The sequence below is a fragment of the Nansenia antarctica genome (genome assembly GCF_963989245.1).
Source record: "Nansenia antarctica genome assembly, chromosome: 11".
NCBI lineage: Eukaryota > Metazoa > Chordata > Actinopteri > Argentiniformes > Microstomatidae > Nansenia > Nansenia antarctica.
This window is the reverse complement of record NC_137681.1, coordinates 15307259-15320911: the sequence shown is the minus strand read 5'-3', so window position 1 is coordinate 15320911 and position 13653 is coordinate 15307259. Positions and strand designations below refer to the sequence as shown.

Here is a 13653-nt window from a genome sequence, read left to right as displayed (position 1 = left end):
AGGCCCACGCAAGACTGTGTTCTGTTTACGAACCCCCTCACCTTCCTGTCCCTTTGACCTTGTATCGAATTTCTCCCTAGAACTCCCAGGGCCCAGAATTTCGAAAATGTTAATCTAGATCAGAATGATCCGGATTTATTTCTGCTATCCAGGATCAGATCTATCGGGCTGATCTTGAGTTGTATAGGGGAAAATCAGCCAGTATAGCAAAAAAATTATCCGGATCATTCTGATCTAGATTAACATTTTCGAAATACTGGGCCCTGGGAGTTCTAGGGAGAAATTCGATACAAGGTCAAAGGGACAGGAAGGTGAGGGGGTTCATAAACACTGTAGATCTTTAACCCAATCACGCCATTCACCTCGCTCCAAGGCACTGTGGAAAAGGAAAGACACTGGTTGGATGTAAAACAAAATAGAAATCTATACCATAGTTTTGATGTATGAACACGTCATTTACACCATTTAGCAGATTTACAATTAGAGATTACAGGGACAGTCTCCCTGGAGTAACTTGGGGCTAAGTGCCTTACTCAAGGGCACACTAGTGGCGGTGTTCCCATGTGGGATTTTAACTCATGACCTCACACTATAAGCCACCACTATCCCTTCATAAACTGCTGGTCCCTCCATCCCAAACACTCTCATTTACCTGTTAATACTAAGAGGTTCCCTTTTCACCTGTATCTGTCATAACCGCACAGCGGCCCCCAGCCACGCCTCCCTGCTGCTGCAGGTTGTTGACATGACAGGTGGCTCCTGTCTGCAGGGGAAGCCATACGACACCTCATGATTCTCATGATTCTGAAAATACAAAATGACGTCATTTTGTCATATTTAGAAACCAACCATCTCCCAGTTGTGAAATAGTGGAATGTTGAGCTGTGAATAGATGAGTGACTGATGACACATATTGGAAAATAAAACCCCCAAAATACAACCAAACATATCTTGTTATCTGACTTAAAATGCAGATATTTCTTTCCAATCAATCAACGAATCATCCAATCAGACAGCATGTCTTGTGATTTGTCTTACAGTGTGGGAATGGACAATCCTGGAGGGTTGCGTGTTGCTGTAACCATCTAGGCTGCACCATTGAGGTGGTTTCTCACAAAGAAGGCCAGGGATCTCCCATGGTCCTCTGGGGCTCCTTCAAGACTCCCAGGTCCATCAGGAAATACGCTCCTGAACTCCTATCGGTGCCTGAATACAGTATTGGGACACCACTCAGGTGCCGGGGAGCAGGTCAATGTGAGGCAGAATCCCTTTGAAGACAGTAAAACACATGTTAGGTCAATTAACCGGGAAGGTATACTGAATAGCTGTTGTCTGTCTGGATGTGTGTATTTACCTGGAGCAGGACGGCACAGAGACAGCCGCACCTCAGGAGGGGAGCCTCTCAGCAGCTGGAGCACCTTCTACAGGCCAGAGAGAGAACTGTTACTGCCAGGCAATTTACAATCATCACCAGCAGCATCTGCCATTATTCCGTAATGATGGTGTTGCCAGTTGTGTCTGTTCTAACATAGACCACTGTTCAATCCCCCATGGTAAAAGAGGAAGTACTGTCTTCAGAGAGAAGCCTAAAGCTTTACTGATTCCTCCTAAAGTGCTATATACACTTTATGTATTCATATTCATATTATTCGAAATCCCCTTTCTCATTCTGCATGTCCACAACATCGCTGTTCCCTTGTCTTTCATACAAAAGTCCTTGTAACCGAAAGAAATGGTTGTGATGTGTTCAATCACATCTGTACCCACCTGATAGGACAATCCCTTCAGTGGCTCTCCGTTGACGGCTAATATGACATCACCCTCCTGGATCTGCCCGTTCTCTTCCGCCGGCTGTCCGGGAAAAAGGTTCTTTATCCGGACGACACTGCCGACATCTCTGGAGTGGTTCAGCTCGACGATCAGGAAGCTGAAGCCAAGGCCATTCAGGCTCTTTCTCAGGGTGACCTCCAGAGTGTTTTCTGTGGGGGTGGATGTGTAGCAAGGTTCACCTTGAGCTTGTTAGCTGTCCAAGTGTTCTCACACCACGCAGTTTAAAGCATTTATTCCCTCACGCCATACTGGTCAGATCACTTCTCGCAGTGACTACTTTTGAATGACCTTTCATTGTCTTGTCTCATAACTCTATCATTCATCATGACACTCCACTACAGCAAACAGAGTATACTATGACCTTGCTCCGCTTCAGAACTCAGTCCACTAAAGTACCAGTGTATCTATCTCTGTGTTTAAAAGCAAGTCTACCGCAGGTGGAGGTAGAAATCGGAGGAGGGGCTCATGGTAAGGCGTGGAATGGAACTGAATGGAATGAGGAACGGTATCGAACACGTGTTTGATACTGTTCCACATTCCGTTCCATTTCTGCCTCCATCAGTCTTACTGTCACACATGGAAGACCATCATGTCTCACCGTCAGACACAAAGTTGTAGTCCTTGATCCTGACGCTGAGGAAGGGGGTGGTGATGATGGCAGGGCAGCTGTTGTTCCTGGTCTGGGGGACACCCGGGCCGGGGGAGAGAGAGTGTGGGGAGAGCGTGTCGCCCGTGTCTGGGCTCAGACTCACCATGGGAATGGACATGGTCTCTCTCTCCACGACCAGACTCACCAGCTAGGAGATGAAAGGGTTCATGGAGACAAACACTGTGTTAGTTCCCAAACACATTTCTGAAATGTGTGTTGACACCCCGATTAAGGTCTGTTGACCGAAACGTTCGTATCTTTCCATTTTGAGTTGCAAGAAAGCCAGTGTGCTCGATACTGCATTATCAAAAAAAATTATTAAAAAATTAAATAGACATGTAAATGTCATGTAAATATGTTTCAAATGGCGCTAAAGCATTTAAACAGGGTTAGTGTTGCTTCAGTCCACTACTGTCTTAATTGATCCACAGGGCAGTCATAGGCCTATGCATGACCAATGCTAATGGTGTCACCATGTTGTTAGTATGATGATGTCATTCTTACCTCTCCTGTTTTACCCAGACACTCAACAGCCTGCTGATGCGTGAACCCCTGGAACCTGGTACCATTCACCTCCAGCAGGCGGTCACCTGTTTCTCACACATATACGCATACATACACACACGCACAGACACACACACACAGACACACATGCACACACGCACGCACGCACACACACACACACACACACACACACACGCACAGACACACATGCACGCACACACACACACACACACACACACACACACACGTCATCTTATTACTCACGACACAGCAATGTATGCGTTAAACACAGCATAACATTATTCACCTAATGTAATGAAAGTCATATCTGCCAGCAGGCACTGCAGTGTGACAACGCTGACTCAGCGAGCGTTCCGTACCTGACTGCAGGCGGCCGTCTCTCTCGGCCGATCCTCCAGGCACAAGGCTCTTGACGTAGAGACCGCCGTGACGAAGGCTGGTGTTAACACCCCCCTGAACACGCACACACCAATGACAAGGTCAGAACCTACAGTAAACAAACTACAGTACATGATTGTCCGTGTGCGCCATCAGATAACATCATGGTTTGTTATATTTAACTAGAGCTGAAGCACTGTAGGCCTAGCGACTTACTGTAACTGTCAATTGTGAAATGGCAGAATAGTATTCCGTTAACCTTCCGAGTTAACCTTTCCCTTTATCTTTTATACTGATGTGATTAATCCCTCGTTCATTCATGATTCATCCCTCTGCAGGCAGCTGGAAGAGGGGGATGAGGAATAATATAGCGTATGTTGATCTGGCTATGAGATCTGATGTGCCTCGCACGATGGGGGGGGGGGGCAAGAAGACAGCTGTGTGCAAACAGACACAGCAAGTGTGTGCTTTCATTTCTGATCCCTGATCCTGGGATAATGAGAATGACCTAACAGCCATCCGACAGTGGCAAATGGCAGGTCTCTAATGCATCTGTGAGACCCTGTGATGGCCTGCTACCTGCTACTGTAGAATCAGGCTGTGGGACCCAGGGCTGGAGCAGCAGTAGGCTATTTTAGCTGACGCTTTTATCCAAAGCGACTTACATTCATTGCAGTGAGTGCATACCTTTTTCAGTATATATGGTCCCGACGGGAACCGAGCCCACAACCTAAGCGTTGTTAGTGCTATCTTTTTACCAACTGAACCACGGAGGACCACAAGGCAGGCTGGCTGGTGCTCTGAAGCTAGCGTCTCCAGTATTTCTTGTGTCCTACTGTAGCCTCTGTAGCCTCTCTAGCAGCTACTGTATTGTATCAGCGCAAGTGTCACTATTAGCTAGCAGCAGCCCTGCGCCGGCCCCTTCAAGCTGATTAACCCTCTGGGGTCTGAGGGATTACCCCAGAGGAAGAGGAGGTCAGCTGACTTCCTGTGAGGGGTGATCATCCCATCAACGTGCTACGAGATGAGATCATCCTGTCCTCCCTCCCATCCTGTCCTCCCATTTCTCTTTGACCATGTCTTGGGAGCTGATCGGTACACCATCTTGTACTGTATCTTAGTATATCAAATGTGAAATGGCATCTGTCAGCTGAGCAGAGGAGGCTGGTGGAGGTAGAAATCGGAGGACGGGCTCATTGTAATGCATGCAACGGAATGAGGAATGGTATCAAATGCCTTCCATTCCTCATTGTGTTGAGCATGTCCTTCGATTTCTACCTCCACCGGCCTCCGCTGTCTTCCAGGAATCACAGCTGGTGTGCGACAGTCTCTCTCTCACTCTGCCAAAAGGCATTAAGTGCATTATGACGAGGTTGCAGAGGTTGTGGGGTTAACTCACTGAGATGCTGATCCCTAAGCTTCCGGCTATCTTCTTCAGCTCCATTGAGATCTCCTCCGGCCTGATGCAGTTCAGTGGAGACGGGGACGGAGATGGAGACCTGGAGCAGCAGTCCTGGAAGATGGATACAACTCAGATGAAGAAGCGGAAAGATCACTTTATTGTCCGCTATCACGTCGTATAGTGAAAGGGAAATGTGTCTTTTCGCATACCCTGCCGAGGCACACGCACGCACACACACGCATGCACGCACACGAATATTGTACACACACACACACACACACACACACACACACACACACACACACACACACAAATGCATAGCATCTATGTCTATCTATCTATCTGTCTAGCTAGGCATCTGTCTATCTTTCTGTCTATATAAAAGTCATGGCTACCTGTGCATTGAGAATGCGTACGTCAGGGACGTGGAGTCTGCTGCCAGTCTTTGAGGCCATCATAACAGACACAATCTCATCCAGTTCGTATTCCCCAGAGCGACCGTCCCCTGTTAACGTTGTCTGGGACTCGTGGCTCGTCAGCAGAGGCGATCGCACATTGTTTGGTGTTGAAACAGCTGAGGGAATGTGAAATCCATGTGGTGACTAGACTTCAAAACGTGATTAATTAAAAACACACAAGTGTGCATGCATTGACACACGTACGCACGCACGCACGCACGCACGCACGCACGCACGCACGCACACACACACACACACACACACACACACACACACACACACACACACACACACACACACACACACACACGCACACACCTTTAGGCTGGGACACGATGAGCTGGACATCCAGTGAGCTGTTCTGCATGATCTCTGCTCCCTCGCTGAAGGTGAGCCCCTCCAGACTAATGTTGTTTATAGAGATCAGACGCCCACCTGAGGGACAACATCAACACAAGAGGGCGCTATACAGCACATTACATTTAATGGAAAAAGTAATTTTTTTAGGCTGTACGTCCTGTAGCCTACCAATCCCTTTCCCTTTTTCCTTCAGGGTTGGGCCCTAGTCTCATTAATGGGGCAATCTGGGATTCAAACAGTCTCCCCACCACTTGTCTTGGTAAACGACGAGTAAAAAAGGCGCAATTTGCTCAGAGTTCTGATGGGCTGAGACAGTCAAACTAAGCTCATGGGGCATAAGTTCATAATAATCACAAGTTAAAATTCAACTAAAATTCAAATTCGATCAATGGCCATATATGATTCATTTAAAAGTAAAAAAAAAAATGAATTCAATTAAAAATACCAATCCCAGATTGCCCCTTTAAGCAAGCTGTGTAGTAAACGACACAAAGGAGCCTGAAAGCCTCCCACATGAGGGCTAGTGGTCACCTACCTGGTCTGATTCGGCCATCTTTGTCAGCTGGTCCACCAGGCACGACGGATGCTATGAAAATACCCAGATCATACTTCCCCACGGTTTCTTCTCCAACTATCAGAATACCTGGTTGAATTAAACAAAAGGCTGTCAGGGAAAGGCCATTAAACAACCGTTTAAAATAAAAGTCTCTATGTTGTGTTCATACTGTTATCAATAAAGTTGTAAACGTTTGAGTTGAGCAGTTTTTGTAATTACTATTAGATAAGTAAATCAAGTGTATTATGCAACGTTACTCGCTAAGTGATGAGACAAGTCTAAAGCAGTTTTTTGGACTCACCAAGGCCAAGCTTTGGGTCTTTCTTTAAGGGCACACATATGACCTCTCTCTCTGGTACGACACCTTTAGTTGGGGGCGCAGCATGATGACAATGTTACAACAGCTACCATTGGATATACTATGCAATGCAATAATTAACAACATAATCTCACGTTGACTGTGTTCTCTTTATCTGGATGCTATACCAGACTTCTGGCTTTGGAACTCTTCCAAAATGTCTCCTGGCCCTGATTAGTCAGAGTTAAGAGGTTAAATGTATCAGGCAGTGATGATCTATCCCTACCTGAGGACGTCATGGAGGGGGCCACTGAGCCTCTCTTTTTGGTGTTGGTGGGGGAGTGTGTTTCAGTCCCCGGACGCAGTCTGACAGACAAGACATAGGGAGAAACTTAAACAGGCCCAAACACAGATTATTATAAATGTGCTGAACTAATGCACTTTCAGTGGAGACTGTGTATCGAAGACACTTTTGCTCTCTGTTACCCCTGCCCATGGAAGACCCTCTTCTGTTTGATCCGCGCTTCGATTTTGGCAGCGATGTCATCACACAGCTTGGTCATGGAGTCATCCGGGGACGTGGTCGGATCGCTGTCGTTGAGCGTCGTTTCCACATACGAGTACCTCCTTACATGGCTGCTCTGGTCCCGACACGCAGCCGCATATCGTCCTATGCTCTCGTCTGGACAGAGATAAGAATCATCAGCTGAAATGATGGCAGTTGGAGGATGGATGCAGTGAAATGAGGATAGATGTTCAACAGTTGCTGCATTTCATAGGATAATACCAGAGAGAGAGAGAAAGTAACTGAGTAGGCTACATGTGGCCAGTAGCACTTATAATACATGTGACAGCAGTTGGTGAAAGCGGAAACAAGTCGGCAACCAATCAAAATGTTCAGACTTTTATTCAGATTATTTTATTTTTTCCGGAATAAAAGTCTGAACATTTGGTTGGTTGCCGACTTGTTCCCGCTTTCACCAGCTGCTGTCACATATGAAAGTTGTAGTAAACAGTCTTGACGGTTAGTGTGACAGCAGGTGACAGGTTATCACCGACCTGAGGCCAGACTGCTGTGGCTCAGCTGACGAGAGTGCATCTCGTTGTGAAACTTGTGCTGGCCAGAGCAGAGGATGCACAAGTACTGGGCAGTCTTCGATCTCTCTGTGACGAAGGTGTGTTTCTTCTTGCTCCCTCTGCACTCAATGACAAATTTACGCCTCTGTCGGACAAACATGGATTTCAGGATTTCATGCATTAGCAATGACAATAAGTAGCTGCAATCACAATTACATGACAAAGCTTCCGACACAAGGGGTAGTGGTGGCCTAGTGGATAGTGAGTTGGATTGGTGATCAGAAGGTCATGAATTCAAGTCCCACCTGTGAACACTACCACTAGTGTGCCCTTGAGTAAGACACTTAGCCCTAAATTACTCCAGGGAGACTGTCCCTGTAATCTCGAATTGTAAGTCGCTTTGGATAAAAGTGTCTGCTAATGGTAAAAATGTAAAATGCATAGCTGCATAGCTAAGTGGTAAAACGCAGAAATATTCAATATCCCTCCATCCTTAAAGCGTACTCACAGATTGTTATCGAGCTGCATAACAACCTAACAACACTGCACTATCCAACGTCAATAATGAATCCTCCATTCACTCATTTGCATTCCAATCGAGCCAGATACCAGGGGAGGCTGTTGGAGGTAGACATCGGAGTACAGGCTCATTGTAAGGCAAGGCAAATGTATTTCTATAGCACATATTCATATAACGTATGATATAATATATAACCTGTATACTCATAGTGCTTTACATGGACACCTGAGTGTCTAAAATTTGTAAGTGAAAAATAAAACGAGTCGTCATATAAAATTCAGTATTAAAAGTCGAAACAAAGTAAGATACAGTAACAATTTAAAATGTTCAGGTTTAGAAACAACAAATAAAACAAATCAATCAGTTAAAAAAAAGCCTAACCTAACTCTTTAAAATACACTCGATGAATGGTTTGATACCATTCCTCATTCCATTCCATGCACAACACTGAGCCTGTCCTCTGACGATTTCTCCCTCCACCAGCCCCCCCCCTACCGGATACTCACAGATGAGGAGATACTGGAGGTGTCTCTCCAGTAGAACGTTTGGCTGGTGGAGCGTAAACCATGTTGAACCTCGTACACAATGACTCCTTTGGCACACACTCCCAGGATCAGCTCTCCTATGACGGGCTTCTTCTCGCGGCCCACGCGATAGAACAGTACCCCGTACTCACGAAGCTGCTGGGTCACCTTGGAGGAAGTGAACCCTCTATGGTGAGCTCTGACTGCAGACTAGGCTCTCAATATGCTCTCCATTTGTTTGCTTGTTATAAACATGGTGAGCCTAAGGGCTGGTTTCCTGACACAGATTAAGCCTAAAATGTCTTCAGTGGTCATTTACTATTGCACATTTATTCCAGGACCAACGGTTAACAATTACAGTAGCAAACAAAACGACCAGAATGTACCTTTATGCCCATGTTACTGAGACTGAAAACAAACATACCGGTAACATACTGTGACACAAACCCCGGCAAAAATAAAATCTAGCAGATTAGTAGTTAGTTCATGCTACCTTGAGAAACTCAAGCTCTGATTCGTCTGGAAGCATCTGGGCATTGCTGCCATGCAACCGTAGCAGCTCCTCCTGCAGGAAAGGCAAGGCTCTCTTCTCCATGACACTCATGGGGACGTACTGATCTGGGCGGAAGTAGTTCCTCCCATGAATCTTTGCAAGAGATCAGATAAAACTAGTCATCATTCCACAACATTATGTAAGGGTTAAAGGAGTTCATAGAGCTATTTCCCCAACTATGAGATGCCTGTATCATTTCTACAGAGAAACATACATCATTTGAATTAGGTCTATATGTCCTATGTGTCCTCTTGTACATACTATTATATACACCAGTGGAGGCTGGTGGTGCCATTCTTCATTCCATTTCATGCATTCCAATGAGCCTGTTGTCTGATTTCTACCTCCACCAGCCTCCTCTGCTATATGCAGTATTACTGTATCATAACCATAGAAACTGGCATATGAAAAGGGAGTAAATGGGTAGCGCTACTACGGTACATACCTCAGGCATGCAGTCTCCGTATTCAGCTTGAAGAGCCAAGGCACCCAGGTGAAGGCCGGTCTCCTCATGGCAGGACAGTCTGTCCTCCAATAAGTCCTTCCTCAGCTGCAGATAGTACTGATGGCGAGTCAGCTTGTGTCTGCCAGATACACCAGTGAAGAAGAAGAAGAAGAGCAACAACAACAACAACAGGATTGAAGGAGAAGAGAGAAATTAATGAGGAAGAGGGACTAGAGAGGACTAGCTAGCTGCAATTCTAATTGACTACCTCTATGAATGTCATGGTACAGCCTTGGAATAATGTGTGTGGGGAGAAATGAGTCACACGCTTACAAAAGGAGGGTGACGTTGTCGACAAAGAATTTGACCCTGAAGAAGAGGACAAACATGGATGTAGGCACTTTCTTCCAACTGTCTGGGGCAACTTTGGATATTTTGGTGTCATTGTCCAGAAAGAAAAACTCATTATCTGAACAGGAGGAAAGAAAACACAAGTGACACAGTTGACTCATTAACCATGAAAAGGCTGGTCTGTGGCTATTTCAGAACTGCAGTCGCATGTTTCTGGTCACAAACAACAAATCACTAGATTGGATGATGTACTGTACTTGTAAACAAACTATCTACAGTGAATCACAAATCCTGTGTGTTCTGATGCATTACCATCGATGTATGCAAGGCCGAAGTAGAAATGTTCCACCAGGTTAGAATGTGCTACAACCATGTCAAAGACGTCCGCTCCTTTGGACTTGACGTCACACTTAACCAGGATGCTCTGGCCATTTGGCATAACGACACTCAGCTCTCTCTGTGTGGTGGACGACTTCCCTTTCTTGGACTGCATGGGTGGAGAGAGAGAGAGACAATGGGGCCTTTTAACCATCTGTAGATCCACAGGATCCATTCAAAAAGGCCTCTGTTGATGTTGAATGTTTTATAATGTTACTTGTAATAATAATAAATATGTAATAAACATGTGTAATTACCACAATGGATCCAGGCAGTTCCAAGACAACTAGAGGCTCGTCTAGCATTCTAATAAATTCAGGTCCCATATCCTGCAGAAAGAAGTTGCAAAACTGTTTGAAAGAAGTCTTTCTATAGGGCGAAACCATGTTTTTTGACATCATTATTCCAATAGAGAGTATGAGGTGATTCACCAACCTACCTTGATTTTCTTTTCTTGAAGACTGGCAGTGGACCCATATACGGTAGGAGGTCTGGCATTGCGTTGGCCATCTAGATATGGGCTACTGGGGCTATAGGACTGACAGCTGTAGTAACTTTCCCTGCGACGTATCCACTGGTTAACTCTGGGAGGGGAAAAGAAACAGCATACAGGGATGAAGTTAATGTTCATGTCTTTTTGGTTTTGAATTTTAAAGACAACTCATCTCCACCACAATGCAAGGCGGCATCTTTACCTGCTGGGCTCTGATGGGAATGTCACCACTCCTGAGAATGTGTCTGAGAACTTGTTTCTTGTCGCCCATGTATGATTTGGGGTTGAACTTCCTGAAAGTGAACCCAAGGGTATGAATCTGATTCTGAGGAATTCAAAGTGTGATACGTTCAATGAAAGAATGAAAGCAAAAAAATCAGGAGTTCTTACCATGCAGCCTGTCTCTGACCACTAGACTGCGGTCAGTGAGGAGAGGTCCATTCTCAGCCATGGACACATGATCAACCTAAAACACAGACACACATCAATTTCCAACAGTTACATATAGGCCTTTGCTTATATATAAGGCCTAGTGATATTCACGAAGATGTGACAGAGACGACATTTAATGTGCATTCAGTACATACTAACCATACTATACAGTGGGGTAGGTAGCTAAACCAGGTTGTTCATTGAATTACTCTACAGACCGCCCCCCCCCCGCCCCCCCCTCTTTTTTACCTGCAAAGAGAAGCACATTTACAGTAATATGTCATTCTGTAAGTTTTTGCAACGGCTACTGTATTCTGCGATAAATCCAGGCTTATCATGGACGCAAGAAGAGCATCAAAAAAGGTTCAACAACATCCAACTGGTACATCACACCCACGGGAATACATGACTTTGCATCTGTAATTAGTAATAGACCAGAATTTAAAAACACAAAAACACATGTGTACAGTACAGCACACAAGCAAAATAATGCATGGAGTGAAGGGTGATCCCTGAGTATGGAGTGAAGGGTGATCCCTGAGTATACCTCTTGTATCCACCCTCGTCCAGAGCAACAGCAGGGGGGTATTAGCCTAATCTAAAATGAGATAAAGGCTTGAGCTAATGACTTAGGTAATATCTTTCTCACGGTTTCAAACTGTGTATTTCCAACAGTGTGAGCCAATGGACGACATGAAGACAGGACTTTAATAAAAAGGCCTCCAAGCCAGTTTAGTCTCCACCTCTAGAAAGTATCTTTCACAAAATAACGAAAGATACAGTACATCTGAGTAATATTGACTACTCTGCATGAGAATCACCAAGGAAAGCAACTAAACCAAAACATAACATGTAGGCATACTGTATGGTACTGTGTTATTTAATTCATTTCATTAAAAGTGAAGCCGTAAGCGTCAATATTGTGTGACAAATAAAGTATGACCAGTAATATCATAATTGGGGTTCAAACTCACAGAGTCCCTGAACACATCCTCCACTAGCTGCCTGATGAGTTTGTCAGGCGGGGGCAGGAGGGCAGCCTGGTTGTGCAGCTCACAGGTCTCCAGGACGGTCAGGAGGTCTGCCCGCCGGTGGACCTCGTCTTCACACATACTCAACAACAGACTGTTCAGGTTTTTACTCAAATGGATGGGCTGGGAGGAGGAAAGAGGAAGGAGGGAGGAGGAGGGAGAGAGAGAGAGAGACAGACAGACAGACAGAGAGAGAGACAGACAGACAGACAGAGAGAGAGAGAGAGAGAGAGAGTAATTTGAGCTGTGTGACAACACTGTCCATTGCTCAACTGAATAACAGGAAACCAAAAAAAACGAACAAATCACCTGGTTTTGAGAAAGCTGGTAATCCACTGACCAGTAGAGGGTCATTCCCAGTGAGTATACAACCATCTGTAGATACAACGAAACAGTCAAATCCTGGTGAATGTCATTCATGCAATATGAAATAACCAAGAACTGAAGGACGGTCTTGATGGAGAGATTATGACAGTGAAATCATTGAAATAAGTGTTTTTTCAGACCTTCTCTGAGGCCATCCTGGTGGCGGCAGCGTATCCCTGTTGCACCTCTGGGGCGGTGAAGGAGTCCACGTCCTCAGAGCGAGCACAGCTCTTAAAGGCTAGGCTGCCACTGGCAGACAGGAGCATGGAGCCCGGGCTCAGCACACTGCACATGTTACCTGGACCTGATGGTTCGCAATATGAAAAAGGGGGGTGGGTGGGTGTGTGGAGGAGGGGAAAAGACAATTCAGCAGTTAACAATATGTCTGATACATAAAATAACGAATCGATACAACATTATAATGCATACTTAGAAATGCCTGAGTACTCATTCATCAATAGTAGTACACCACTTATTAATAGTTTATAAAGGGTTATTTATCCTGAGTCGTTAAAGGTCGCATAGCACTTATCGGAAGAGTAGGCGTGTTACCGCCGGTGTTCCTGGCTAAATTCCCAATCAGAACCTCGTACTATCAAGGCCACTAATAATCCCCTGCTTTCAATTGGCTCTTTATTCCCCTCTCCTCTTCCCTGCAAAGTCTTTGCTGCAAATGAGACATTTCTAAACTTAGTAACATTTAAACGTTAAACCTTGATAAAAAACATTTTTGGAAAATGAGGGTGAAATAGTCGTTTTAATACAAAATGAAGTGTTTCACGTCAATATTATGAAAGTGTTGGAGGGAGCTGTCAATCACATGCATGTTGTAATGCATAGAATGGAATGAGGAATGGTAGCCACCAGCCTCCATTGCAGGGTTGGTGGTACAGTATGTGTTGGTACCTTTGCAGGAGATGTCCAGTAAGGCTTCCGCAGTGCCCAGTAGCAGACACCACACCTCATCCTCGTCTAGAGGTGACCCCCGGGCCTCCAACACCTCCGCCAGGGTCACTAACGTGCCCAT

The 13653-nt window shown here is 45.3% G+C and overlaps 1 protein-coding gene across 1 annotated transcript; it reads right to left on the bottom strand.

The window, feature by feature from the left end:
* Nucleotides 1-1230: 1230 nt before the first annotated feature.
* On the bottom strand, nucleotides 1231-13653 carry frmpd2 (FERM and PDZ domain containing 2; the record flags this gene model as incomplete). Its single annotated transcript, XM_080542326.1, has 27 exons — nucleotides 1231-1268; nucleotides 1355-1421; nucleotides 1768-1979; nucleotides 2429-2627; nucleotides 2984-3069; nucleotides 3364-3457; nucleotides 4782-4895; nucleotides 5180-5358; nucleotides 5561-5677; nucleotides 6138-6245; nucleotides 6460-6522; nucleotides 6743-6822; nucleotides 6943-7138; nucleotides 7516-7678; nucleotides 8560-8745; nucleotides 9071-9223; nucleotides 9576-9714; nucleotides 9909-10044; nucleotides 10239-10413; nucleotides 10562-10633; nucleotides 10744-10888; nucleotides 11000-11090; nucleotides 11188-11263; nucleotides 12204-12383; nucleotides 12570-12635; nucleotides 12767-12930; nucleotides 13533-13653. The coding sequence occupies 27 exons, from the start codon at nucleotides 13651-13653 to the stop codon at nucleotides 1231-1233; spliced, it is 3420 nt and encodes a 1139-aa protein (XP_080398452.1).